Source organism: Phocoena sinus, chromosome 18 (genome assembly GCF_008692025.1).
Source record: "Phocoena sinus isolate mPhoSin1 chromosome 18, mPhoSin1.pri, whole genome shotgun sequence".
In the NCBI taxonomy this organism is placed as follows: Eukaryota; Metazoa; Chordata; class Mammalia; order Artiodactyla; family Phocoenidae; genus Phocoena; species Phocoena sinus.
In genome coordinates this window covers 68,108,383-68,132,900 of record NC_045780.1, presented here as the reverse complement: position 1 = coordinate 68,132,900, position 24,518 = coordinate 68,108,383, and the positions used below count along the sequence as shown (strand labels likewise).

General features: G+C 41.8%; 1 protein-coding gene across 14 annotated transcripts in view; it reads left to right on the top strand.

Moving 5' to 3' along the window:
• The window catches only part of DOCK9 (dedicator of cytokinesis 9), a 382,898-nt gene that overhangs the window by 343,070 nt on the left and 15,310 nt on the right, over positions 1 to 24,518 (top strand). For 9 of the 14 annotated variants that reach the window (XM_032610708.1, XM_032610703.1, XM_032610714.1 and 6 more), the window contains 10 exons: positions 2,033 to 2,170; positions 2,288 to 2,470; positions 4,291 to 4,404; positions 4,524 to 4,739; positions 6,221 to 6,278; positions 7,166 to 7,243; positions 8,479 to 8,585; positions 20,133 to 20,255; positions 20,771 to 20,884; positions 22,424 to 22,570. In XM_032610708.1, coding sequence (XP_032466599.1) covers positions 2,033 to 2,170; positions 2,288 to 2,470; positions 4,291 to 4,404; positions 4,524 to 4,739; positions 6,221 to 6,278; positions 7,166 to 7,243; positions 8,479 to 8,585; positions 20,133 to 20,255; positions 20,771 to 20,884; positions 22,424 to 22,570 — 1,278 coding nt within the window. The remainder of the gene's footprint in view (positions 1 to 2,032; positions 2,171 to 2,287; positions 2,471 to 4,290; positions 4,405 to 4,523; positions 4,740 to 6,220; positions 6,279 to 7,165; positions 7,244 to 8,478; positions 8,586 to 20,132; positions 20,256 to 20,770; positions 20,885 to 22,423; positions 22,571 to 24,518) is intronic. The other 5 variants (XM_032610711.1, XM_032610709.1, XM_032610705.1 and 2 more) reach the window with 1 other exon arrangement.

Genomic DNA, 24,518 nt, shown 5'->3' with positions numbered 1-24,518 from the left:
TTCATTTTAATCAATGAAATTCTCCCATCCTCAGTAAAAGTCTATAGGGAGACAGGTAGAAATGAGATACTCCATTGTTATCCATGGTTATTTATGAGTGGAAAAGTGAAGGTGATTTTTGTTTTGCTTTTTTCCCTGCTCTGAGCCTTTCTGAATGTTCAACGTTTTTAATGAGAAAGAGAGAGAGAGAGAAGAAAATTGATTGGAAAATAAGGAAGGCAGCTGGTAAACTGGGGTGTGTTCAGGACGAAAGGTCCCTTACCCCTTTAAATGAGGGGTTGTTTATATCTTTGTAATGCATTTTTACTCCATTCTTCAAGCAAGTTTTGTGATCAGAACCCAAAGAAGACTAAATCCTGAAAATGGGAAGCAAAAACCTTGACCGAGAGAGTGAAAGGAAGGAAAATTTAACTCCAGTGGTAACAACTTGGAGACAGGCCAATTCAGACAGCAAGGCCAGAGGTCTTAGCGATTTTTGTATGAACCATCTCTCCTGGATATCTCCAGCAAAGATGGCTGAGAAAATAAAAGCTCATATCCAGATTCATGCAAGCCTTAATCCAGCCATAATTAGGAAGGACTATGACTCCTGGGAAAAGAACTGCTCAGAAACAGTAAACACTAAGCAGTTCCCCAAACACTGGAAACAACCTCTTTTTTTTTTCGGTTGGTGAACAGCTGCTCATGGTTGAGAATTACATCATATTCAGTTAATTAAGTCACATTTTCTGCTCCATTAAATTGCTTCTCTTTCACATGATGGAATTCAATACTGTACTTTCGTGTTTCATGATATAAAGATCACTGTGGATTCCAGGTGTCCTACCAGCTGTAAATACACCCGTGAATTACTGGACCTAAAAAAACAAAACTTATTCCTTGAGTAAAACTTCTCCAACAATAAGATGAGATAAATCTTGAAACTATTACTCCAGCCGTAATTTGCTGTGCAACCGAACTATTTGGACATAAGTTATCTCTGTTCCTCTGGCTAAACTGTAAGGTTGGTTAGAGGTACTGACCTCTGGACATTTTTTTTCAGTGATAGTCATTTTTGCCTACTTGTGCAAAATGTACACATTCTCCCAAACACACCTTTGTCCTGACAGGCCTGTCTGTATTTGAAGATGCAGCTCTCCAGTGTCAAGCACATGTGGCTGCATGCTGGCCTTTAGTTGGGCGACACCTCTGTCCACTGCATGTGCAGCAATCATTGGGAGTTTTAGCCATCCAGGCTTTCACGGTGTTAAACCAGTGTGAATTTGCTGCTGGTGGGAGAAAACCTTGAAGAATTAGGAGAGGTAATTAATGGTGACCCTCCTGCCACTTAACTGAGCTAGATCAGAGGGGGCGTCAGACGATCCCTATACTTGACCTCAAGTCTTCCCAGTAGCTATGCAAGTTTAGTTTTAGGGTCGCTGTTTCACAGATGAGAATGGCCAGGCTCAGTTTACCTGTGCAAATCTGTGCACGTGAGAAATGGTGCCTGTGCGTTTTCCCCCTTACCAGACTGCCTGGTGATTCGTGGCTTTGCAGAGTGCCTGAGAGCCTGTGGCGGGGGAGAAAACCCAGCCCTCACTGGTAGAGGACCTGTTCCATACACCTCACTTCAGTGATTTTTTTCCAGCCCATTAATTAGCTGATACCTGTAATGGCACTTCTCTGTTGGAATTAAGGTGTCGCAAACATTACCTCCGTATTAGTTGCTGGTGATAGTAAAAATAAGTAAATAAATAGAAGCCCAATCAGTATGTGGCACAGTGGTCCTTTAAACCGTAGTACAGTTTGCTGGGAAGTTTTAAATTAGTCTGTCCCTTAGTAGAAAAAGTAAATTCTCCAAAGCATGAATTTATTGATAAGTTTGTACTACAAGAGACTTCTGTGCTTTCCTAGAGGATTCATGGGAAGTTTGTTTAAATTATAAGTTGTCTTAGTACCTGAAAAATGTAACCTTTGAGGCTGAAAGTTGTATGAAACCAGTCAGCAGTGTCTGGCGTGTCTCACTGACCAAGCTGTCCTTGTGTGTTTTAAGAACCAGCTCCTGGCTGACCACGGACATAATCCCCTCATGAAAAAGGTTTTTGACGTCTACCTGTGTTTTCTTCAAAAACATCAGTCTGAAACGGCTTTAAAAAATGTCTTCACTGCCTTAAGGTCATTAATCTATAAGGTACGTTGTTTCACCAGGGAAGGTCATTCTTGATTCTCACCCAGTCTCCTGTGTCTACCTGGAGCTGAACGGGGCACTTACCTCTCTGGGTTCATTTGCTTCCTCATGTCCATGTAGTTTCCCTCAACGTTCTATGAGCGGAGAGCGGACATGTGCGCAGCCCTGTGCTATGAGGTCCTGAAATGCTGCAACTCCAAGCTGAGCTCCATCAGGACTGAGGCCTCCCAGCTGCTGTACTTCCTGATGAGGAACAACTTTGACTACACTGGCAAGAAGTCCTTTGTCCGGACGCATCTGCAGGTGCGTGTGCTTTAGCTTTCCAGGTCAAGTGTGCTGTGTGGAATTATGTTTTAGCAGGAAAATTTTGAGTGTCACATCTACCAGGTTACCTCGGTGTAAGTATTGAACGATCTGGCCTCTAGATGGAAAATTCAAAAGTCACATTTACTGGTTTTATATATTTCATCCTCCACATCGTAAGATTTGGGCCCAGGATGTGTTTCTATTGGTAAATTGACATTTAAATGTCGAATCAATGTTCGACTGACCGAAATTCTACTGAGTAAAGATTTATAGAACCTATGAGAGGTTACCTCATAGTAAACATCTTAGGTAAGACACAGAAAGCCCAAAGTGACTCTTTTCTGTCTTCCTTCTGTTGACACACCTGCCATCCCTTCAGAGTTAGTGTCCCAAATTCTCTGCTCTGTGAACCAGGCCAGATACTGAAGATTCTTATATATTTTTGTAGACTTTCTTTTTTTACAAACACATATAGGAGCGCCTTCTCCGTCTCTGTACTTACTCTTTTTTTAAAAAACAAATGTTTATTGCTTGCAAACTGTGTGCTGGGATTCATGGATGAACATGAACAAAACAGGACCTCTCCTGGCCCTCACAGAGTGTCATCTCCTGGAGGACAGACAGACACTGAGGCCCTTGTGCCGTGTGCCCAGTCCCCTAACAGAGGAACTCGAGTGCCCCAGGGAGGGGACCAGGGGGCTTCCCATGGGATGTGACGCGTGAAGAGGGGTTTGGGGGTGAGCATGTTCCAGGCCACGCATGCACCATGGGAAAGGGACCATCCAGGGGACCAGAGAAGGTCCTTACAGTGGAGGTGAGAGTATGGGTGAGAACAAGTTGAGATGGCAACATTGCACATTTGGAGGGATCGCCTGGACTCCAGGCTGAGAATGGATCAGGGAGTCAAGGCCTTAGATCGGGAGACTGTGGGGAAACCATGGTTAAGTTTAGGCCAGAGAGGATGCTGTCCTGGGTCAGGCATGGTGAGGTTAGAAGGGAGAGGAGATTGAGTTGAGAATACTTAGTGATTGATTATACCTGGGTGTGGTGAAGGTAAAGGATGAGAAGGGGGAGTGGGGGGAGGGGCATGGTCCACGGTTTAGCTGAGTAACTGGGTAAAGGCAGTGCTATTTGTTTTTTGGGTTTTTTTTTTTTTGCGGTACGCAGGCCTCTCACTGCTATGGCCCCACCCGCTGCGGAGCACAGGCTCCGGACGCGCAGGCTCAGCGGCCATGGCTCACGGGCCCAGCCGCTCCACGGCATGTGGGATCCTCCCGGACTGGGGCACGAACCTGTGTCCCCTGCATCAGCAGGCGGACTCTCAACCACTGCGCCACCAGGGAAGCCCAAGGCGGTGCTATTTATAGACCCCCAAAAAGACAGATTCCCCCACTGCATAGTTCATATGTACATGTTTTAATAATAAATGCAAAAGACAGTCCATTTACTGAATATTTAGTACATATAAATTCAAGCCAAAAACCAAAGAGGTAAATAATAAGGTCTTCCTTTTTATTAGAGAAGGTGATAGGTAAGTAACCATCCAAGTGATATGGGCTTATCTGATTCTCATTCCTCTACACTCTCCTGATTAGCATTTTGATGTGCAACCGAAATGGAAGGGTAGCAAAATCAACTTCTAGAATAATTCTTGGAAGGGGGAAGATGACTCAGACGTTGTTTCCCACACTGGAGCGATCCTTGTTCACAGCTTCCCCGTTGCCCCATCCCCATGCCCATCCTAACCAAAGCCAGGAGCTGAGCCTGGGGCGTCACTTGAAGGTGAATTGATTTGCTCACGTTTGTGTGTCCCTAAGGTCATTATTTCCGTCAGCCAACTGATAGCAGACGTTGTTGGCATTGGGGGAACCAGATTCCAGCAGTCCTTGTCTATCATCAACAACTGTGCCAACAGTGACAGGCTCATCAAGGTGGGTGGCCCGGTCTCGTTTTGTGTTTTACCCCCAAAACTCCGCCTTATCATCTGATATGTATGCACACGGACAGAATGCAGCTGAAAGCCCCATGTCCCGCTCCACCCTTGTTGCAGCACACCACCTTCTCCTCGGACGTGAAGGACCTGACCAAAAGGATCCGCACAGTTCTGATGGCCACGGCCCAGATGAAGGAGCATGAGAATGACCCCGAGATGCTTGTGGACCTCCAGTACAGCCTGGCCAAGTCCTACGCCAGCACCCCCGAGCTCCGGAAGACGTGGCTGGACAGCATGGCCCGGATCCATGTCAAAAACGGGGACCTGTCCGAGGTAGCCCCACAAGCATGTCAGTCCGGGCTTTTGAGAAAACAAATTGTGTCCCATTCACTGAAGGAAGCCAATTATGAGAAAAATTTCCCAGTAATTCAAAGAAGCCAGTTAAAAATATGTGATACTTTAAACAGTGCTGGGCTTGGGGTTCCTTCATGGTCATCTAAGCATATTAACAATTTACAACATCGTAAGGGGATGTCTCCATCACAAAAGAGCATTGTTTGAAGGCTCTTAGAAAACATCCATGCTCACACAGGTGCCCGCTAGTTAGGTGCACTCAGTTTCTGCATCAAAACTCCTCTCTAGATCTAAAATTGAGCTATTTTATGATAAAATTAGATTTCCCTGTATCGAAGTCATGAATGACAGGGCATTGCTTTTTCCTGTTTGAGGTAGTCAGTTTCTCTCTGTAGTTGTGGCAGATGTCAGAGCTCCCTCATGGACAGAGCTGCACAGTTCAATAAGCGACAGCATGGCGGGGGCAGAGGGGGAGTGTGGGCTCCAAGGCAGACTGGATCCCGGATCCAACATTGACTAACTCGGTGACATTGAGCCAGTTCTCAACCCCTCTGTGTCTCTATGACGTCATCTGTAAAATGGGGGAAATTAAGGAAAACTGTAGGCTGTAAGGCGGGAAGTATTCATGTTCCCATGAAAACTCTGCTCAGGGTTCATGCCTGAGGCATTTAGGTATGATTAACAGTACTACCAAAGAAGTGTGCTTTTACCTTTAAACCTCTCTAACTGCTTAAATTAGTAAAATTGTGTTCTATCTGAAATCTGAAAATTTTATGTAACTATTTTTACCTATTGATTGAGTCCATTCTGTTTGACCATAAGTTTAATCTAAAATATACATTAGCCATAATGAAAATGAATTACATACTGTTAGTAGTAGTAATTTTTTTTATCATTCTGACAAGAACCAGGGCTCAGACATTGGAACCTTATGGTAGGTTCATTTCCAACAGCTATCTTTAATGTTTTGTAAACCATGGCAACTTGGTGAAAAGAATTTATTTTTATTTTTTCTTTTGTTTTAAGGTGTTTATAATGTTATCCATTTAACATAAAATAATATTTTCATTTAGAATTTTTGGAAAAAGTTATAACTTCATCTCTGAATCTAAGAATGGACATGCCTTTTCTTCAAATGATCCTCTTTTCCCTTTAAGAGAAATAATGCTGAAATTTTATAGTAAGAAAAAATGCTTTTTAAAAATCTTTTACATTTAAATTTAATAATTTTAAATAGAAATAGGTCTTAGCAAATTTACGGCCATTTGTCTCAATTCAAAGTTTAAAATTTTCAATTTATTTGAATTGTTCTACTTTTTTCAAAAGGTAAGATGTCGGCCATTAGAAACACTAGTTGATGCCTTGAGATCTAATATAAGTACATAGTCATTAGATTTCTGCTTGTGAGCATTGTGCCATTCTTCATAATTGGTGATTCTGAAACGTGTCTTTTGTTTTAGGCAGCAATGTGCTACGTCCACGTCACAGCCCTGGTGGCAGAATATCTCACACGGAAAGGTGAGAAACGACTCCTGGGTTTTGTGAAATAAACATAAAATTGCACAGAGCAGCAAAGACAAGTGAGAGCCGTTAAGAAAGATGTGGACGTGGGGGATTTCTGTGTGTGTGTGTATGTGTATGTGTACAGTATATTCATTGTTCTATTCACTGGTGTGACACTTGTTGACGTGGTAGGCACCACAGAAATGGAAAACAAAAGTAGGTGGCATTTTGTCATATAACCTCTTACTAATAACTCCATATTGCAAAAACTAGTTAATGAGCTTGGCATCTGGGAGTCCCTGACCAGCCAATCTCCAGCTGAAAAGATTTTATTTTCCCTTAAGATAGTTCCCACCGGAACTGTTTACCAATCAAAAGGCAGCTGTAACAGGAGGTGATCAGGCAGTATTTTCTGGAGCACAGCCCGGTTGGCTTTGCTGTGTGCGAAGGCAGCTTGCAGGCTGGAAACCTTGCCGCCCCATGGAAGGAGCTGGCAGGAGTGAGTGCCACCCACCTGTGTGCTAAGTGCTTGTTCCCACGTTAGCAGGCTGCGAGTTCTGTCACGGCTCCTCTGGTTAAACACCAGTTGCTCATTTCCACTTCAAATTTGAGAACACGGGGCTTTTAGAAAGGCCAGTTGTGTTCATGTGTGTACTGGAGCACGGCTGCACCAGATCTGGCTTATTCCTTCACAATGTGAGGAAACCACAGATGGCCAGGTCAGGGAATTTCTATCTTTCTGGTACAGCTGGCTCTTTGGAATGGAATTTAAGGGCATCTAGGCTTGTCATACGTCAGAGCTGGAAGGAGAAAGAAACCAGGGAGGGGCTCCGTATTCTCTTACTGCCAGCACGATTTCCTGTTGAGACCTTCTGTCGGGTAATACATCTCCTCACGTTTAGAAGCAGACCTAGCCCTCCAGCTGGAGCCGTCCTTCCTCCCCTCCAGCCACAGCACCTGCCAGAGGAGGCGCCGGGGAGGTGAGCTGAGAGTGGGCCGGCCGCCCCGTCCCTGTGACACTCAGACGTATGGGGTTTCTCTTTCAACTCTGCTGGGATGGACTTGGCTCTCCTTCCCTCCCTTCTTTTCCTGGCCACTCTGGTTTGATGGCAGGCAAGGAGAAGAAAGCACTTTGGCCACCATTGTCGTTCCACCAGAGCTGACTTGTATTTTTAGATCTACTGTGTAGCCAAAAACATGGATGGTTGGATTTTATAATTTTGCTTTTTGTACACTCATGTATCCTCAAGCTCCCAGGTTAGTGCTTTGCATAGGGGAATCTTTGTCTCCATGAAACAAAAGCAAGGTGAAAGCTGGACATTGGCAGAGATGCTAGACAACCCATGAAGGGGCTGGAAACCTTGACCATGTGCAGCAGAAACATCTCTGACTTTAGGGTCCACTCTTCCAAGACTTGATTTCAAACTACTCTGTGTTCCTTTTTTCCCTGAAACATGGGAGGTCTCAGTTCAGGTTTTGACTTTTGTTTTACTGTAAGCAGTAATCTCAGTAGAGCAGGAAGACATTTCAAGTCCTTCTTCACTTGATCGTTTTTGCCCAGCTGACATTGTCCAAGTGACATGAAACTTTCCCCAGTGACTCCATGGGAGGAAAGGCCTCTTCTTACCCCTCAGGCTGCTGACGTGGAACCAGCCAAGGCAGCCCCTCAGCTCACGGCTGCGGCCATCGAGTCACATCTTGGTAGACTGCTTCCTGCAGGAGAAGGGCGAGTTCTAATCTGAGTTCTGGGTTACCCCAGCCAGAGTAGGTGAGATGACAGCTGGAAGTAAACAGAGTTGTTTTTGAGTCTGTATTTCTCTGATTGGCTTTGGCTTCTTTATTTTTCTTGGTATCTGAGCATGGGTCATTTTACCAAATCAAACTATTGTTGTTATTACCTTGCTATTAATTTGATTCAATACCTATTTCAGTTTATTTAAGGATTACATACATTTTAATAAAGGTGGGTGAAAAATAAAAAGGGATGAGAAAAATAAAAAAAATTGAGGGCAGTGAGGGTTAAATATTGAGGAAGCGAATGAAGGAAAGCACACAGTGGCACCCAGGCTCCCCATGGGAACGCTGGCCTGAGACGCAAGAGATTTCAAGATCGGTCCTCGTTCAACCCAGAAACAAACAGGGCAGGAAGAACCCTCACGGTTCATCCACTTTCAGGTTGATAGCTCCATCTGTCTCCCCTGCTCTCTAATTCTAGGCATGTTTAGACAAGGATGCACAGCTTTCAGGGTGATTACCCCGAACATAGATGAGGAGGCCTCCATGATGGAAGACGTTGGCATGCAGGACGTCCACTTCAACGAGGTGAGCGCCGCAGCCCGCGAGGGCTCCGGTAACCCCAGTGTCTCGGGTGCTGCCGTTCACCTGCCCCTGCACCAAACTGGGATTTTCTGTCTGCAGCTGCTGTGTACACACTTCACTCTAAGATAATTCTCCAGAGCACTGAAACTGAACAGTGAAAGCTTCTGCCATTCCCATTCCCAGGAACTCCCCCTTTCCTCTGGAGAGAGTGTGAGGAACTAGTTAATAATGAAGTGAGGCTGAGAGCTTGGACACTTGGGGTAAAAGGCCCAGTATTGTGAATCGTAAAGTTTCTCATTCTTCGCAACAGTTAATTTCTCTGGTTCCTGGGTTTTATTTCTGACTTTTAGATCAGTATCTCCAGCACAAGATATCTCCCCGATGTCCCCAAACATGCAAGGCCATGAGAGGCCAGACTGGGCTCAGGGGCAGAGCAGCCCCTGTCCAGGCCCCCAGTTCTCTGCCCCCACTTGAGTGCTGTCAGCAAGGGCCTGTGCACCATGAGTAGATAAGACCACCCTTGCCCACCCCCCATAGAGACCAGAAAGTTTGACTTTAGATCATTGTAGCAATTTTTGCAAGTTTCTTGCCAAAACAGGATCACCCTGCAGCCACTTAAAATCTGAAACTAGAGAGTTCTGAAATACAGCTAGGAATTTGAACAAATGCCAATTTTCTGTGTGCGTGTTTCTTCACGTGGAGAGAAAGAACAGAGAAAGGAGTAAACGTCTTCTGCCTCTGTTATACTTGTGTTTATGATGTGGAAGTCCTGCAATTAATATCAGGACTTTTGATCATGTTCATGCTGGTAAGCGGGGCCCATGAGCAAACATCCTCCGTGACACTGACCATCCATGAACCAGCAATTCTCAAAGTGTGGTCCTGGGGTCCCCGAGACCCTTTCGGGAAGTCTATGAGGTCCTTACTTTTCCAATTGAATATCTCTGTGAGGCTGGATTTTCTTTGTCTACATCACCCAGAACAACATATTGAAGAGATTGAATGCAGAAGCAGAGACAGGAATCCAGGCTTCTCCTACGAAGTCAGACCTCAGAGTTGCAAAAAATGTAAAACAATGCCACTCTTCTCCTTAATTTTTTTTTTGAAAATGTTATTTTTTCATTAAAAGTGTTATTTTCATTAACATGTCATAGGTTTATTATCTTAGTTTAAAGTAATAAATCTTTTTACTTTTTTTTCAGTTTTAATTCCTAATATTGTAAATATTGAGAGATAACACCCATGTATACAAAAGTTCTCAGCTATTTTTAAAGAATTCTCAATAATGTTTATGCTGTATAAATGGATCTTAAGCCTCAAAAGTTTAAGAACCACTGCCAAAAATTGTCTAGTCTCAAATGACCCTCTAAATTAAAAATTAACTGTGAGAAAGAAGGATAATATATTGAGTGACTTCACATTTAAAAATTAAAATAATTTTAACCAAAATACATGAAGTTCTCTAAGTATTCTGAAGGGGAAAAAAAAAACCATTTGGTTATTACATGGTCTTAACAGTTCAGCTGTTTCTCCATCTTGAAATGCCTGGCCCAATGGTAATTTTTTACTCTGACGTGTGTGCCTGTCACTTAGGCAACAAGGCCCGCACGCTCTTGGCTTTGAACTCCTCGCTTCAAGGAGGGCTTGCACTGGGTTCTTCCCTGAAAAGAGGCTTGAACGCATTGTTTCCTTGGAGAAACCACCCTTGTCCCCTGCTGACCAGTCAGTCCTCCGGAGCGCAGCACTTTGTTTAGATTCGATAAGGAAAACAGCAATGCCAAGAACAATTAAAGATTCGAAAGTAAACAGTTGTGGGTAACCCGTCATCTGGAATGATAACATGAAGTTCAGGTTTGCTCATCAGATTAAGTAATAGGCTGGAATAGTCTCTGCAGCCTAGGGAATGAGCCCTGTGAAATCAAGGGCAGGCTTGATTGGGGAAATTTGTGGATGGCACCCACTCTGAGTAATAACTGAACATGTGACAGGGATAACTTTATCAGTTATTTTCAGAATATGGACTTTCCACCCTGTCCTTGAAGCGTAAAGTTGGTAAATCTTTAACAAGGTCCATAGTGCACGATGATCCATCCTGATTAGGATGTGGCACAGGGGGTTGTAAAGCCCCAAGCAAGCCCTGCACATTAAGAGTGAAACTAGCCAGCAGTGAAAAAAAGAACGTGTTCCAAAAGTCACGAAAGCACGTAGTTTCCAGAAAAAGGGAAAGTCGAGTATCTCTGCCAGAGGAGGAGTTTTGGGGAAAGCTGATGGGAATAGGTGTAGAACAATAGTTTAATAAAAATCATTGCCCTTTTAATGTGCATTATTAGATATATTTAAATGTCTAAGATGCTCTCCTAACATGATTTTAGAGGCGCTACCTAAAAATGCACAATTCTCCTAGGAGGAGACCTCAGATGAGTTTTTATTGGTAGCAGTCCATCTTCCTTGACTCTGATCTAAAGAGCGAACTCCCCCGCAGCTGCTTTTGATTAAAGAGAAACGTCCCATTCCTGTTTACATTTTGTTTCACAAATTGGAGCCTATGCAGATTGAAGAATTCTGAGTTGCCTATGGTGTCAAAATTCCATGCAGCCCATGTTGTCTTGAGATCCCTCCCTCATCCCATACAGGCAGGGTCCTAGAAGGAAATAGGTAGCACTCTCAGAAATTGAAGCAAGTCTAACAAAGGGACTATTTTGAGAAGTTTGGTCAGGGTTTAGGGAAACCAACAAGGAATATTGCAGAACCCTGGAGGTTAGCAACAGCTGGGTTGCCACTGTCAACCTGTGGGCTAAGGGAGCGGGGAGAGAGAAACTACACAGAGGGGCCACCTGCCCCGGCTCAGTCCTGGCATGGGGGCAGGGAGGGAGGCACCCCCTCCCCACACTCTCCTTCTGTCCACCAGTCTCCTGCTGGCCTTCCACTGGCTGAGCCCAGCAGGCAGGCCAGCAGTCCTGGTGCGTCGGCCCGCATGGCACAGAGCGAGGGAGGAACGGGGCCAAAAGGGACTGTAGTGGGGAACTGGAAAATACAGTCCATCCTCATTATTTGCCCAGTTGCTAAAATTTCTTTGTTACCCCAGAATCAGCATGCACTGAGGTGCTTTTACAGTCATTTCGGGACATGGCACAAAGCAGCAAAAAATTTGAGTCCACACGTTCCCATCTGAGGCTGAACAGGCAACACTCTGCCTCCTTGTTTCAGCTCGTGCTGTAAACAGGGGTCCTTCTCTGGCCCCCTAGCATGGTGCTGAAGTGCTGTCCAGTGTTCCTGAGCTCAGGAAGGTGATGTGCCTTACAGAGAAAATACTTGTCAGACAAGCTCTGTTCAGGCCGGAGTTACAGTGCTTTGGGTCGTGGGTTCAATATTAATGAATCAACAATATGTACTAAATGAGGTGTCTTTAAACAGAAACACACATAAAACAAGGTTATGTACTAATCAGTTGCCAAAAATTTTGTAACCAGAGGCTCTCTGGAGCCTAATCCTGTATTTCCCCAAGAAGGGGGTGTTCCGTGTTCACAAATTTAGTGTCGGTGGTGACCATAGAACATAACCACAGCAAATAATGAGGACCGACTGTATTTGGCACCCTCAAGTGTTGTTTCACAGACCAGCAACGGTGAGGTTCACCTGGCAGGTCACTGACTTGTCTTAGCCAAACTGCATCTACTCAGAAATAACAAACATAAAATGTTTATACCTACAGAACATCCCAAGAGAGAGTTAGCAACAAAACACATTCTGTGGTTCCTCTGTTTACATCTCATCCAAGCCTGGCAATTTTCTGTAACCCTGTAGAGTGGTCTAAGCATCTACTTTTCCTTGACCGAGAATACTCTTAGAACCACCAAAGTTATATAGCATATCTTCACTTTTATAATGCTTCTCGAAAACAATAGCAGTAGGGAACGTGGCCCATGGAACTTGTCTGACTGCTCTACCTTGTCTCATACCAGGACATATTGCCCTGCTTCATGTTGCAAATATTTCCTAAGCTTCCTTATGCTGGAGAGACAAGGGTGAGCATGATGTGATGTGATCATGATGTGATCTGCCCCAGCACACAACACTGCTTCTGATGCTTTCTTGCCATTGAGGAGAAACACCTAAACCACGGTCCCTTAGAATCTGAGTTGAAAGTTGTCTCAGTTCTTTGTGGCTTAGAAATTTCTACATTTACATGTGTTGATTCACTCCATAAACTAGCTGTGTGCCATGTGCCAGCTCAGTGATATATGAGGGAGTGCCTGTCTTAGAAAGTTTGACCTAGTGTGCTAGTCCTCAAGCTTTAGTGTGCTTAAAAATTACGTAGATTCCTGTTACAAATATAGATTCCCATTCTAACCCACCCCCACCCATCCCCAGATTTAGTTGGGTGACTGCAGCGCCTGGGAATCTGTATTTTAACAAGCATCCCAGGTGATTATTCCGATACAAAGGATCTTCGACTGTATCTTGAGAAACGATAATATAGTAGAAATGTGAATGATGCCATGATGTATGCCATTGCCCGAGCCAGGTCACATGCTTATGGTTATTCCCAAATGGTAGATAAAAGAGATAGCTAGCTTCATAAGAAAGGTTAAATTAAATCAGTCAGTCCTAAGATGGGGCAAATATTATTTAAGTGAAAAAATTTTAAATACCCTGCAAATGCACAGGCTCATAATGCATTTTCAAGCACACACATGCGCCCATGCACAGCATTAGGGAGCTATTTCCACAGACAGGTGCTCGGTGCCATCAACTGCATGGCTGTGGCACACCTAAGAATGACTGGCTAATTACATTTTAAACAGCTTCCTGAATGGCTTACGAGCTTAGTGTACTGAGATCTTTTTAAGTCTAGTCTAATATCATAAAATGTGTACTTTCCAGGTGCATAAAACTCATTGAGGTTTTTTTTTTCCCCGACCAGTGATTACTTTTAGTTCTTTGCGTGTATTGACAATTTAGAAAAAAAATAACTTGGCATTTAGATTTTAAACAAGGGGGAAAACTATCAGACTTTCTGTATGATCGCCTTTCAAGGTCACCACTCTGACCGCTGTCAGTGTAAGTTCTGGTTTTCAAGTGATTGCTGAGAATTCAAAGTAAATTCATACGTGGAGTTTCTGTTGAGAATATTATTTATATAGGCCCCGATGTTTAGTTACTATGATGTCTTAGTTTTTATGACTCTTTATAATTTTGTGTTGACATATGGTCTCTCAAACTTAGCTGTCTATGATTGCTGGTTATTTCTATTCGAAGAATTGTTACTTGATGCACCAGCTGTAAACGTCTAGGTACAGAGTTGACATTAGCTTGAATAATTTACCTTACCAAATTAAGCTTTGATGCTCAGTAATCCATACTCTACCTTTATGAGAGAAGGACTTAACCTTTTTTTAAAAATAAAAGCCATTTTTAGTTTGTTATTGGGTAAAATCTCTAACTACTCTGCTTTTTATAGTATACATTACCATTTTCTACAATAAAAACGATATTCAGACTGATACACTATAGATCCTGAATGCCTCCTGAATCAAAAGAAAAGATAAAATAATGTCTAGTAGCATATATAGGTTGATGATGTATTATTTCCTAATTCTTAATTACCATCAAATTGTGATACTTATTTCATAGTTATTTACTAAGCTCTATTCACTCTATGAAACATTACTGTTTTCCCACCATTCTGGGAAGTGTCCCTGGTTGAAGTTTACTTTTTTGTACCAAATATGGCAGATTTTTCCATAGTGAACTGAATTGTCCATAGTATTGATATGCCACAAGAATTCAGGTTTCATCATTATTAAACTTTCCTTGTGTTTCTGGTTTGACAAATGAGTAAAAGTAGTATTCAAATCTTAGTCTCACAATTAGGAGCATTTGGCCCGGGAGATTACTCATAAACTCTATTTGATATATATTTAAGTGACTAAATCTAGAACCATTCAAAATATACCTGAAAGGCTGCTATACACAGACGCCTTATGAGGTATAAACAGAACATCATTTTAAAATCAAGTAACATCTTCCTTATATAATACTTCCTTGTTGTGATAGCGGATGTATGTCTGTGTGCATTTTCATTTCTCATAAAATTATCTATTTCAATTATTAATTTATTTTTAGAAAACTTTTGAATGTGGCTATTTAATCTGTGTATTTAATCTTTCCACCTCCCCAACTTCATCTGTCTGCCCTGTTTGACTCAGATTTTATACTCTGGCCCTCAAACTACTTATAAATTTCTCACACACCGTGCTGCCGTCTCTCCCACGTTCCTGCCCAGGCTGTTCCCTCTCCCTGGAATGTCTCCCCCCTCTTCCTTGCTATTCCCACCTTTCACTTTCACCTCACTAACTCCTGATGTTGTGTAAGACTCAGCCAGTCATCACTTTCTGCAACCTTCCATGGCCCCCCATCCCCCATCACTGGATAGGTGCTGCTCCTCTCTGCATCCCTGATTCCCTGCGCATTTATCAGCACACTCACCACCATCTTTTGTCATCTCTTTATGGATCTGCATAGAGATCTGAGCTTTATGAGCAGGAAGTGCTCTCTTCACGTGATTCTTGGCCTCCCCTGGACTCACTCAGAGACACACAGACTATTGTTAAGTCAGTAAATGCCTACTGCTCTCAGTTCAGAGTGTCTTCCTTCTGACTTGCAGTTTGGCACGTATTTGAAATCACTGTGGTTTTCTCAGTCCTCAGTATCTTAGCATGCACGTCAAATCTCTTCCAGTCGGTGGTCATGAGTCTCTAGTCCATCAGTTCTAGCTGCTTCGAAGGACAACCTCTCTGTGTCTTTGAGGGCCTCCTCCTCAAAGCCAGTTTCGTGTATACCACATAACCTGATAAACTATCCCAAACCCACCCCCAGCCCACATTTAGTAAAAATCTACAGAGCCATTTTTATAAATTACAGAAACTTCAATTTTATTTATATAGGTTTGTTTTATAAACCCAGTGTCGAGTACAGTGCCTTGTATGTAGTAGCTTCTTGGTAAAATGTGTGAATGAATGAATGAATGAAAGAATCAAGTTAATGATGTGGTAGTGACTGTGCCTGGTTATAACATTTATAACTCTTTGAGAAGAATGTTCAATTTTCTATGAGATTTTATTGAAGTTACTCTAGAGTCTTATTGTGCTGTAACTACTAAGCATGGAGTTAAGAACCTTTAGGTCTCTCTGATCCCATCCACAATAAATAGGGTGTCATCACTGTGTGTTTACATCTACAGTGTGAGCCATACTATAGTTTGAACAAAACCCAGTAGTGAGAAAAGAAGGGGCCAAATGAGTAGTCTGTAAGTTAAACCTAAGAATAGCTTTAAGATGGGTAAATTTCCATGCCTTGACTATTTTGTTATCAGAAGAATTCCTTGGTTGTACAGCATTCTCATCCCTGATGGGAAATTGGGTCTTCTCAGAACTCATTCACCTCTGCTGTAGTCCCACAGCATCACTGAGAATGAAGATGCTCAATAAATACCCAGTGCAGTGTCTGTGGTCTAAGATATGTAAGAATTGCAAGGCTTTGATAAAGGACTCGTTTCCCTACAGCGAAGGACAGCTAATAGTAATATTGTTATATTACTAACAAAAATGCAGATCGATTCATTCATCCAAGAAATTCTTGCCTACCAAATATGTATGTGGCACTGTGGGATATTACATTACCCAGTAGAAGTAAGATATCATTTTTCAAAAATTAATACAAAGTAGAAAGTGATGATTGAAAAAGAGAAATTTGTTTAACTGGCCTATTAATTACATATAGCATTTAGTTTTCAGAGCATTTTTTTTTTTTTTTTTTTTTTTGCGGTACGCGGGCCTCTCACTGCTGTGGCCTCTCCCGTTGCGGAGCACAGGCTCAACGGCCATGGCTCACGGGCCCAGCCGCTCCGCGGCATGTGGGATCCTCCCGGACCGGGGCACGAACCCATGTCCCCCGCATCGGCAGGCGGACGCTCAACCACTGCGCCACCAGGGAAGCCCTCAGAGCATTTTAATGGATAAAATTTTATTTGATCATCACAACTACCAAATTAGATTAGACCTTTATTACCTTCCCAGTTTTACAGATATGCTAAAGTAAGTACGTTGACACTGACACTATACAAGTTTTATTTTTATGCTTTTCTTTTATGTAGCTTTTTATAATCAGAGAAGTATGAGAAAAATCGTAAAATTTTGTCGTATTTAACCTGGATAGATTCTCCATTGGAAAAGATTTGAGACAAAACTAAGAGAAAACAGAGAGAGGTTTTGCAACTTCATAATACAAATGCACAAAGAAAAGATATGGTGTTAAGACCTTTACTGACTTTTTTCTTTGTCTATAGCTGTTAGGATAATTACTACATATTCTGGCTTCAGTGTTTCCACTTAATGAGACCTACAATAAAAGTATGAGATAACTGATATACCTCTTTATAAGCATTGGTACAGCGTTTAGTCACACAGATGACAGTTTTATGACTTGTATGTTGTAAATATGACATAGGAATTAAATGTCTTGCTTTAAAGATGGTTTGTTTAAGTCAGTTAGGTAGTATTTTCTGGTAAATTGATTCACAACTGCTTTTAAAATGTTTATTTTCTTTGGACCTATGAACCGTAGACATTAGGACTATAATGAAACATTAGGCTGGTAATGAAAAACACAGGTCGTGCCCTTTATTTACAGAACTATGGAGGATACAAACATATTAAAAGGCAACTATAAAAGCCTTAAAAACTATATTAGCAAATTTAATCTAGCACTATATAAATAAGAGGAATATATTGTGACTAAGTGGTGTTTACCCTGACAATGCACTGTTAGTCCAACCCTGTAAAAACCAATTAATATAAGTCACCATATTAACAGAATAAATAAGGGAAGTCTTATGACCATCTTAATAGATGCAGAAAAATCATTTTAAAAAATTCAATATCCATTCATGAGTTAAAAAAAAAAATCCTAGGAGTAGAAAGGAACTTCTTCAAGAAAAAAGATTATCTACAAAAAACCTACAGGTAACATCATACTTCATGGTGAAAGACTAAATGCTTTCCCCCTAAAATTGGGAACAAGACAAGAATACCTGCTTTACCACTCCTATTCGACATTGTGCTGCAGGTTCTAGCCAGTGCAGTAAGGTAAGAAAAAGAAATAAAACTGCGTATATTGACATAAGATGCAGTTGTCTTTTGTGACAGAAGTAACCCAAAAGAATTTACAAGAGAAGTTACTAAAACTGAGTTTAGCAAGATCATAGGACACAAGATCAGTGTACAGAAATCGATCAACCTTCACGTTTAGAGATTCTTATACCATAGTTTCACCATATTGTTAACAATTATTTTGTATAATTCCTACAAACAGGTATGCTGGATGACTTTAAATCTTACTCAAATAAAGGCCTTTACTCCAAAAAAAACAATCATCAAAATTAAAAAACAGTACTGTTTATAAAAGCATCAAAACCGTTGAAAAATTAGGTGTAAATCTGTAGAGATTTGTATGCTAAAAACTACCAAACACTGATGAAAGAAATCAGAGAAGTCCTAAATAAGTGGTGCGAAAGACTCAGTATTTTTAAGATGTCACTTCTCCCTAAATTGATTTACAGATTCAAAGCAATCCTAATCGAACTCCCATCTGGAGTTCTGGTAGAAATTGATAAACAGATTCAAAAATTTATAAGGAAAAGCAAAGGAACTAGACTAGCCAAAACAATTTTGAAAAAGTTGGAAGAGCCGTACTATCTGATTTCAAGATAAAGCAGTGGTTCTCAGCTAGGGATGATTTGGCCCCCTCTCTCCCAGGGAACATTTGGCTGTGTCTGGAAAGGTTTTTTAATGTCACAATTTGGGAAAAGGGGGAAGGGTGGTGCTACTGCTACTGGCATCTAGTGGGTAAAGGCTAAGAATGCTGCTAAACATCCTGTAATGCATAGGACAGCCCCCCAGAAAAAAGAGTTATCTGGCCCAAAATATTGTTCATGTCAATGTGGAGAAACCCTTCTATAAAGCTACAGTAGTGATCAAGACAGTGTGATACTGGCACAAAGACAGACACATCTATCAATGGAACAAAGTAGAGAAGCCAGAAATAGACCCACACAGGTATGGTCAGTTGATTTTTGACAAAAATTCAAAGGCACTTCAATGGTGAAAGGACCGGCTTTCATCAAGTGGTGTTGGAACAACTGGACATTCATATGGGAAAAATAAGTTGACCTGTACTTTACACTGTATTCTAGGATCAAAGGATCCTAGACTTAAATATGAAATACAAAACTATAAAACTTCTGGAAGAAAACATAGGAGATAATCTTTGTGAACTTGATAAAGATCTCTTAGATGTAATGTATAAAGCACAATCCAGAAAATAAAAACTTGATAAATGGAGCTTCACCAAAATTTAAAACATCTGCTCTTCACAAGACACTGTTAAGAAAATCCAGAGACAGGCTACAGATTGGGAGAAAATTATAAATCACTTTTATGCAAAATATATAAAGAACTCTCAAAACCCAACAATAAGAAAATAACCCAATAGAAGAAGAGTGAGGAAAAGATTTGAATAGGTACTTCACCCAAGCTATATAGATGACAAATAAGCACATGAAGTTTACTCAACTTCATTAATGAAACCCTACTCCAATGGGCTTAAATAAAGGTCGAATAAATGGACTCCCATTAGTAAATTCCACAGAGGATTGACAAATCAATCTGATTGTTTAACAAAGTGGTAAAAGATACAGTTACTTTGGAACGGAGGAGGAGCTCTCCACTCTGTTAATAGGGCAGACAGGCCCCTGGCTGGCCATGGGATGTCCAGTCTGCTGAGAGCATCTGTCCCAGCATTCCCAGCAAGGGTCCTAAAATTCACCCTGATTGGCCAGTTTATGTCACATGATGAAGCAGTGATTCATCATGATTCATCATGATAGATTCATGATGATAGATTTATGCTGGTTAGTTTAAACCTGAGGCACCTGTCCCAGCCCTTGAGTCATAGTGTTAGCTTCTTCCAAAGTTCAAGGGCTTTAATGGAGGCAGGGTGACTGCGCAAACTTAAGTAGATAGAAATTTTGAAAGGAAAAGGGAAAGAATGTTGGTGAGGCAGGCGTAGTGCCTACCACACTCCATTACTGAATTGCTCTAAGATGTTTAAATTGGTTTGAAGTCATGCTTAGTGACTTTCCATGTCTCAGCATTGTCATTGTTCCTCAGAAAGGAAGAAAGTCTAAATTATATTTAGAAAAAGAAAACTAAGAACAAAAATTGAGAGCCTGTGTGAAACCATCAATTTCAATTTTTTTCCATGCATTTAACTATTACACAGTTACACAATGTGACCCTTCGTTTCTGTTTGTAAACATGTTTGGAAAATAGCTCATTAAAAAAAAGAAACATGGAAGTTAGTGTTTTAAAATATTACATATTTTGAAATTTTCTTCCTGGCCGTCTTAACCGTTTATGTATTCAGCAAGGAACACAATGCCAATTTCCCTGTAACACTCTTTCCTGGCCGGGGGCCTTCTTCTTTGATCAGGATGTGCTCATGGAGCTCCTGGAACAGTGTGCAGACGGACTCTGGAAGGCCGAGCGCTATGAGCTGATCGCCGACATTTATAAGCTCATCATCCCCATCTACGAGAAGCGGAGGGATTTTGAGGTATCTGAGTGGTTTGTTTTCTCCCGTTTGAGAGGACAGTGGAGTGACACACATCCCCAGACATTCTTATATGCAGAAAGCGCAAGCAGGCCATTTGAGCAATGACCTCTGACCCGCCATGTGAAACTGGCAGTCGCCACCCTCAGAGCCATCAGGTGTCACACCTCTACCCAGACCTCAAATCTCAAACGACAAGGGGTGGGAATTCTGGCACTCCACCTCTTAGCTAAGGAATGAAGTAGGAAAAGCGAAGACTGCAAACGTCATCAGAGGACTGAATGGGCTTACTGCACTGGAGATCCAGTGGGTCTTCAATATGCAGGATGGCCCTTTGGGTAGAAAACAAAACAGTTGGATAATGATCACTACCAGTTGTGCTGTCAAAATTCATTCTTGATTTTTTTTTGAAACTCAAGTCCAACGAATTTTCACCTATATAGTATCATTTCATTGTTATTTTAAAATAATTCTACTAGTTGCAAGTGGGAAGAAATGGGGTTTGTTCTGCTTTCCAGAGGCTGGCCCATCTGTATGACACACTGCACCGAGCCTACAGCAAGGTGACCGAGGTCATGCACTCAGGCCGAAGGCTTCTGGGGACGTACTTCCGAGTAGCCTTCTTCGGACAGGTGAGCCTCCTCTCTGTTCTCTAGGCCGTCCCAAGTCCTTTTTTTCTTGTTTAAACTCTATATACAAAGTGGTATTTTGTAAATTTTCTGTTTTCTAGAAATGCTAATTTGATGAATTTGTCATGTTTAGTATGGTTCTTATCTTCCTCAGTAGTAAACTTTCTGCCTTTTCTTCTTTCTTCCTTTCTTTTTATTACTTTCTTAAGGCAGCGGTAAGTTCTCCTTCCATAAGATATTCTTAGCGGCATCTTTGGTACCTCAGTGTGGTTTGCAAGTTTCCTTTTCAAGTCTGTATGTATATCTGTCCAGTCATTACAAACTCCAAAACAAAATTAACATTTTATTCCATTTACAGAAATAAATCACCTGTTCCCTTACACGTCTATACTGCATGTTTTAAACCAAAATTAAGACTTTGTGGTTTCCTTTGTCCCTGTGCTTCTCTATCTTTTATAATACAATATCTCTGCAAGTAGATTTACCATTGTAATATTTCAGAAACCCTTTAGAAAAGGGGTCATTTAAATTTAACTGAAAGTTTAACCTCCAAGTCTCTAACATGATTAAATAGTATAAATTACAATCCATTTATTCAGGGTGTGTGGTTTTCTATGAGCATTATATAACCTTCAATTTATCCTGTTATTTATTGTCTTTTATAACTTTATAGCAATACCAGTTTACAGACAGTGAAACAGATGTGGAGGTAATTACAGTAAATACATAAAAAGCAAGTAATGTAGTGAAATTACTGCATCTAAACTCCTAGTTTGATGTGGGTGTTTTTTGTTTCATGTTAGCCTGCATTTTTTCTTTTATATACTGTGTTTTTTGCACCATTTTCTCTCTTTCATTTTAGATGAGAAAATTTTTTTAAATTTATTTCAAATATTAACCCAATCTGGGCTTTTTAGTTTTCAACCTTTTTCACTTCCCATGCAATACTTAGCCTTCTTGTATCGAGACATGATTGGTGCTAAAACAGATGATGACTGGTGATAATGAAAATATTTCCTGATCTTATGCTACAGCCCTTTAATATTTGTCTCATCAGGAAGACAAAACATAATTTACACCAACTTCACATAACTTTTGCCAGACCAGAATGCTTCCTTTTATGCCGTAAAATCCCAAGTAAACGGCAGAGATCAGGAGAAGCGTTTCTGAGGCCTGCAGATAGCAGGCTGCTGAGTCATGTCTTAGTGAGTCTTAGTGAGTTCTGCTCCTTGGGAATGTGAAACAGGCTTGAATCCCATGATTAGACTTCACCGAGGGAACACAGTCTTGAATCCCCAATCTTTCATTTCCCTCAACACTTAACGACAGCATTCTTGGATGAGTTTGCAATTTTGTGTTTCGCCTTTACCTTGCACCCAGACCTCACATTATTATTTTCCTTCCTATTCGGAAAGCCTGATTTTGTTTTTAGAATCATTCCCTTTTTTGTTGTTGTTAACTCCTGTAACAAAAGAATCCTTCCTGGGTGGTAAGCCTTGGGCTTATATCTGGGGATAGCTCTAATTGTGCTTTATGTCACAGGGATTCTTTGAAGATGAAGATGGAAAGGAGTATATCTACAAGGAACCCAAACTCACACCTCTGTCAGAAATTTCTCAGAGACTCCTTAAACTTTACTCAGATAAATTTGGTTCTGAAAACGTCAAAATGATACAAGATTCTGGCAAGGTATGACTATGCTTGGAAACATATTATAGCAATATAATATTGTTTTTTTATGTATGATTGATCATATATTATATATTTATAAATGTGGTAGAAAAAAGAAGACCCAGGAAAAAGTCAGGAATTGTTGGCCTTGAGTGGCAGGTGTATTTTTTTTTCTTAATACTTTTCTGTGCGTCCCAGGTGTCTTTCATTAAGCAAACCTTTATTTCATAATTTTAAAGATATTATTTTACAAAATAATTAACATCTGACAGGATGTACTGTTTTTAGTCCCGCTATTTAGAAACTCTGTAGGAGTAGGGTCCTAGGTTCTGTTTGTCTTTGTAGTTTTTCCTTGCACTTAGCACAGTGCCTGGCATGTTACTTGACACTCTGACTGATTGTCTGATATATGGACAGATGGATGGGCAGACAGAGAGACCAAGGAATGAACTAATTAGCCAGCACATTTGTAGGAATGAGATCTACTTTCTACTTGGAGAGGCTGTCCTCTGCTGTATCACTCTCATGAAAACCCTTTCTGAATGTACACATTTTTCCTATATGTTTATGTGTTCCACTGTCTTCAGGACATCTCCCAAGAGATGGGATCCCTTTGTTTCCGGAAACTCAGGCCAAGATAGAACTTCTGTTCTTTGCATTAAAAATGCTTCTCCTGGGCTTCCCTGGTGGCGCAGTGGTTGAGAGTCCGCCTGCCGATGCAGGGAACACGGGTTCATGCCCCGGTCCGGGAAGACCCCACGTGCCACAGAGCGGCTGGGCCCGTGAGCCATGGCCGCTGAGCCTGCGCGTCCGGAGCCTGTGCTCCGCAACGGGAGAGGCCACGACAGTGAGAGGCCTGCGTACTGCAAAAAAAAAAAAATGCTTCTCCTGCTCAGTTTCCAGCAGCAATAAGCTCTACCTTTTTCTCAGTTCATCCTTTTGGAGGATCCTTCGTTCATTTTTTGGGGGCCTGAGCCCTGCTTTGGAGTCCCCAGTGTCTGGAATCTGTTTCCTTGGGGCCCTTCATTTTCTCCAGAGAAGACTCTTCCAGTCTCATGCCCAGGTGGTAGGGAGGGGACAAGGGAGGGGGAAATAATTCTGAATTCTGGAGGCAGGGGATGAGCAAGGGCGAAGGTCCCACATCCGGCTTGCAGCCTTTCACCTGCCCTCCCTGCATCCTGCTCTGTTCCTTGCCCCTGCTTTCTGCTGAGACTGGTGAACCCACTTAGACTCTTTCCAGACTGGTTTCTCCAAGGAGCGGTCTCTTCTCTCTTGTGGGGCTGGAACTAGGGAAGGGAACCCAGGGTTCTGCCACCTCACATAGACTTTGGGCCACTTGCCACCCCACACATCTCCTGGTCACCAAAACCCTGGTCCTCTACAGATGCGCCAGTCTGTTCAGGCTCCATAACAGATACCATAGACTGGGTGGCTTATAAACAACAGAAGTTTATTTCTCACAGTTTTGGAGGCTGGGAAGTCCAAGGTCAAGGCACCAGCAGATTCGGTGTCAGGTGAGGTTCTTCTAACTGCTTCACAGACTGCTGTCTTACTGCTGGGTCCTCACATGGAGGAAGGGGTGAAGGAGCTCTGTGGGGTCCCTTTTATAAAGGCACTAATCCCATTCATGAAGGCTCTACCCTCCTGACCTAATCACCTCCTGCCTCCTAATACCATCACATTGAAGGTTAATATTTCTGCATGAGAATTTTGGGGGAACGCAGACATTAAGTATATCACAACAGGCTTTTGTGGGGTGATCTGACTCCCCTGTTGTTGCCCCTCTCCATGGGAACTTGGGTTAGAACTTTCTCTCCCAAGTCAGGGAGTACATCTCCATGCACCTGCCTTCCAGATATTCATTAAATTCATCCACTGCTGTTCTATCCTCTCTTCTTGGTCCTTGCTGGTTAATTCTATACTGTCATTTTAATAGAGTTGCGCAAAGGAAAAGGGACAAACGTAC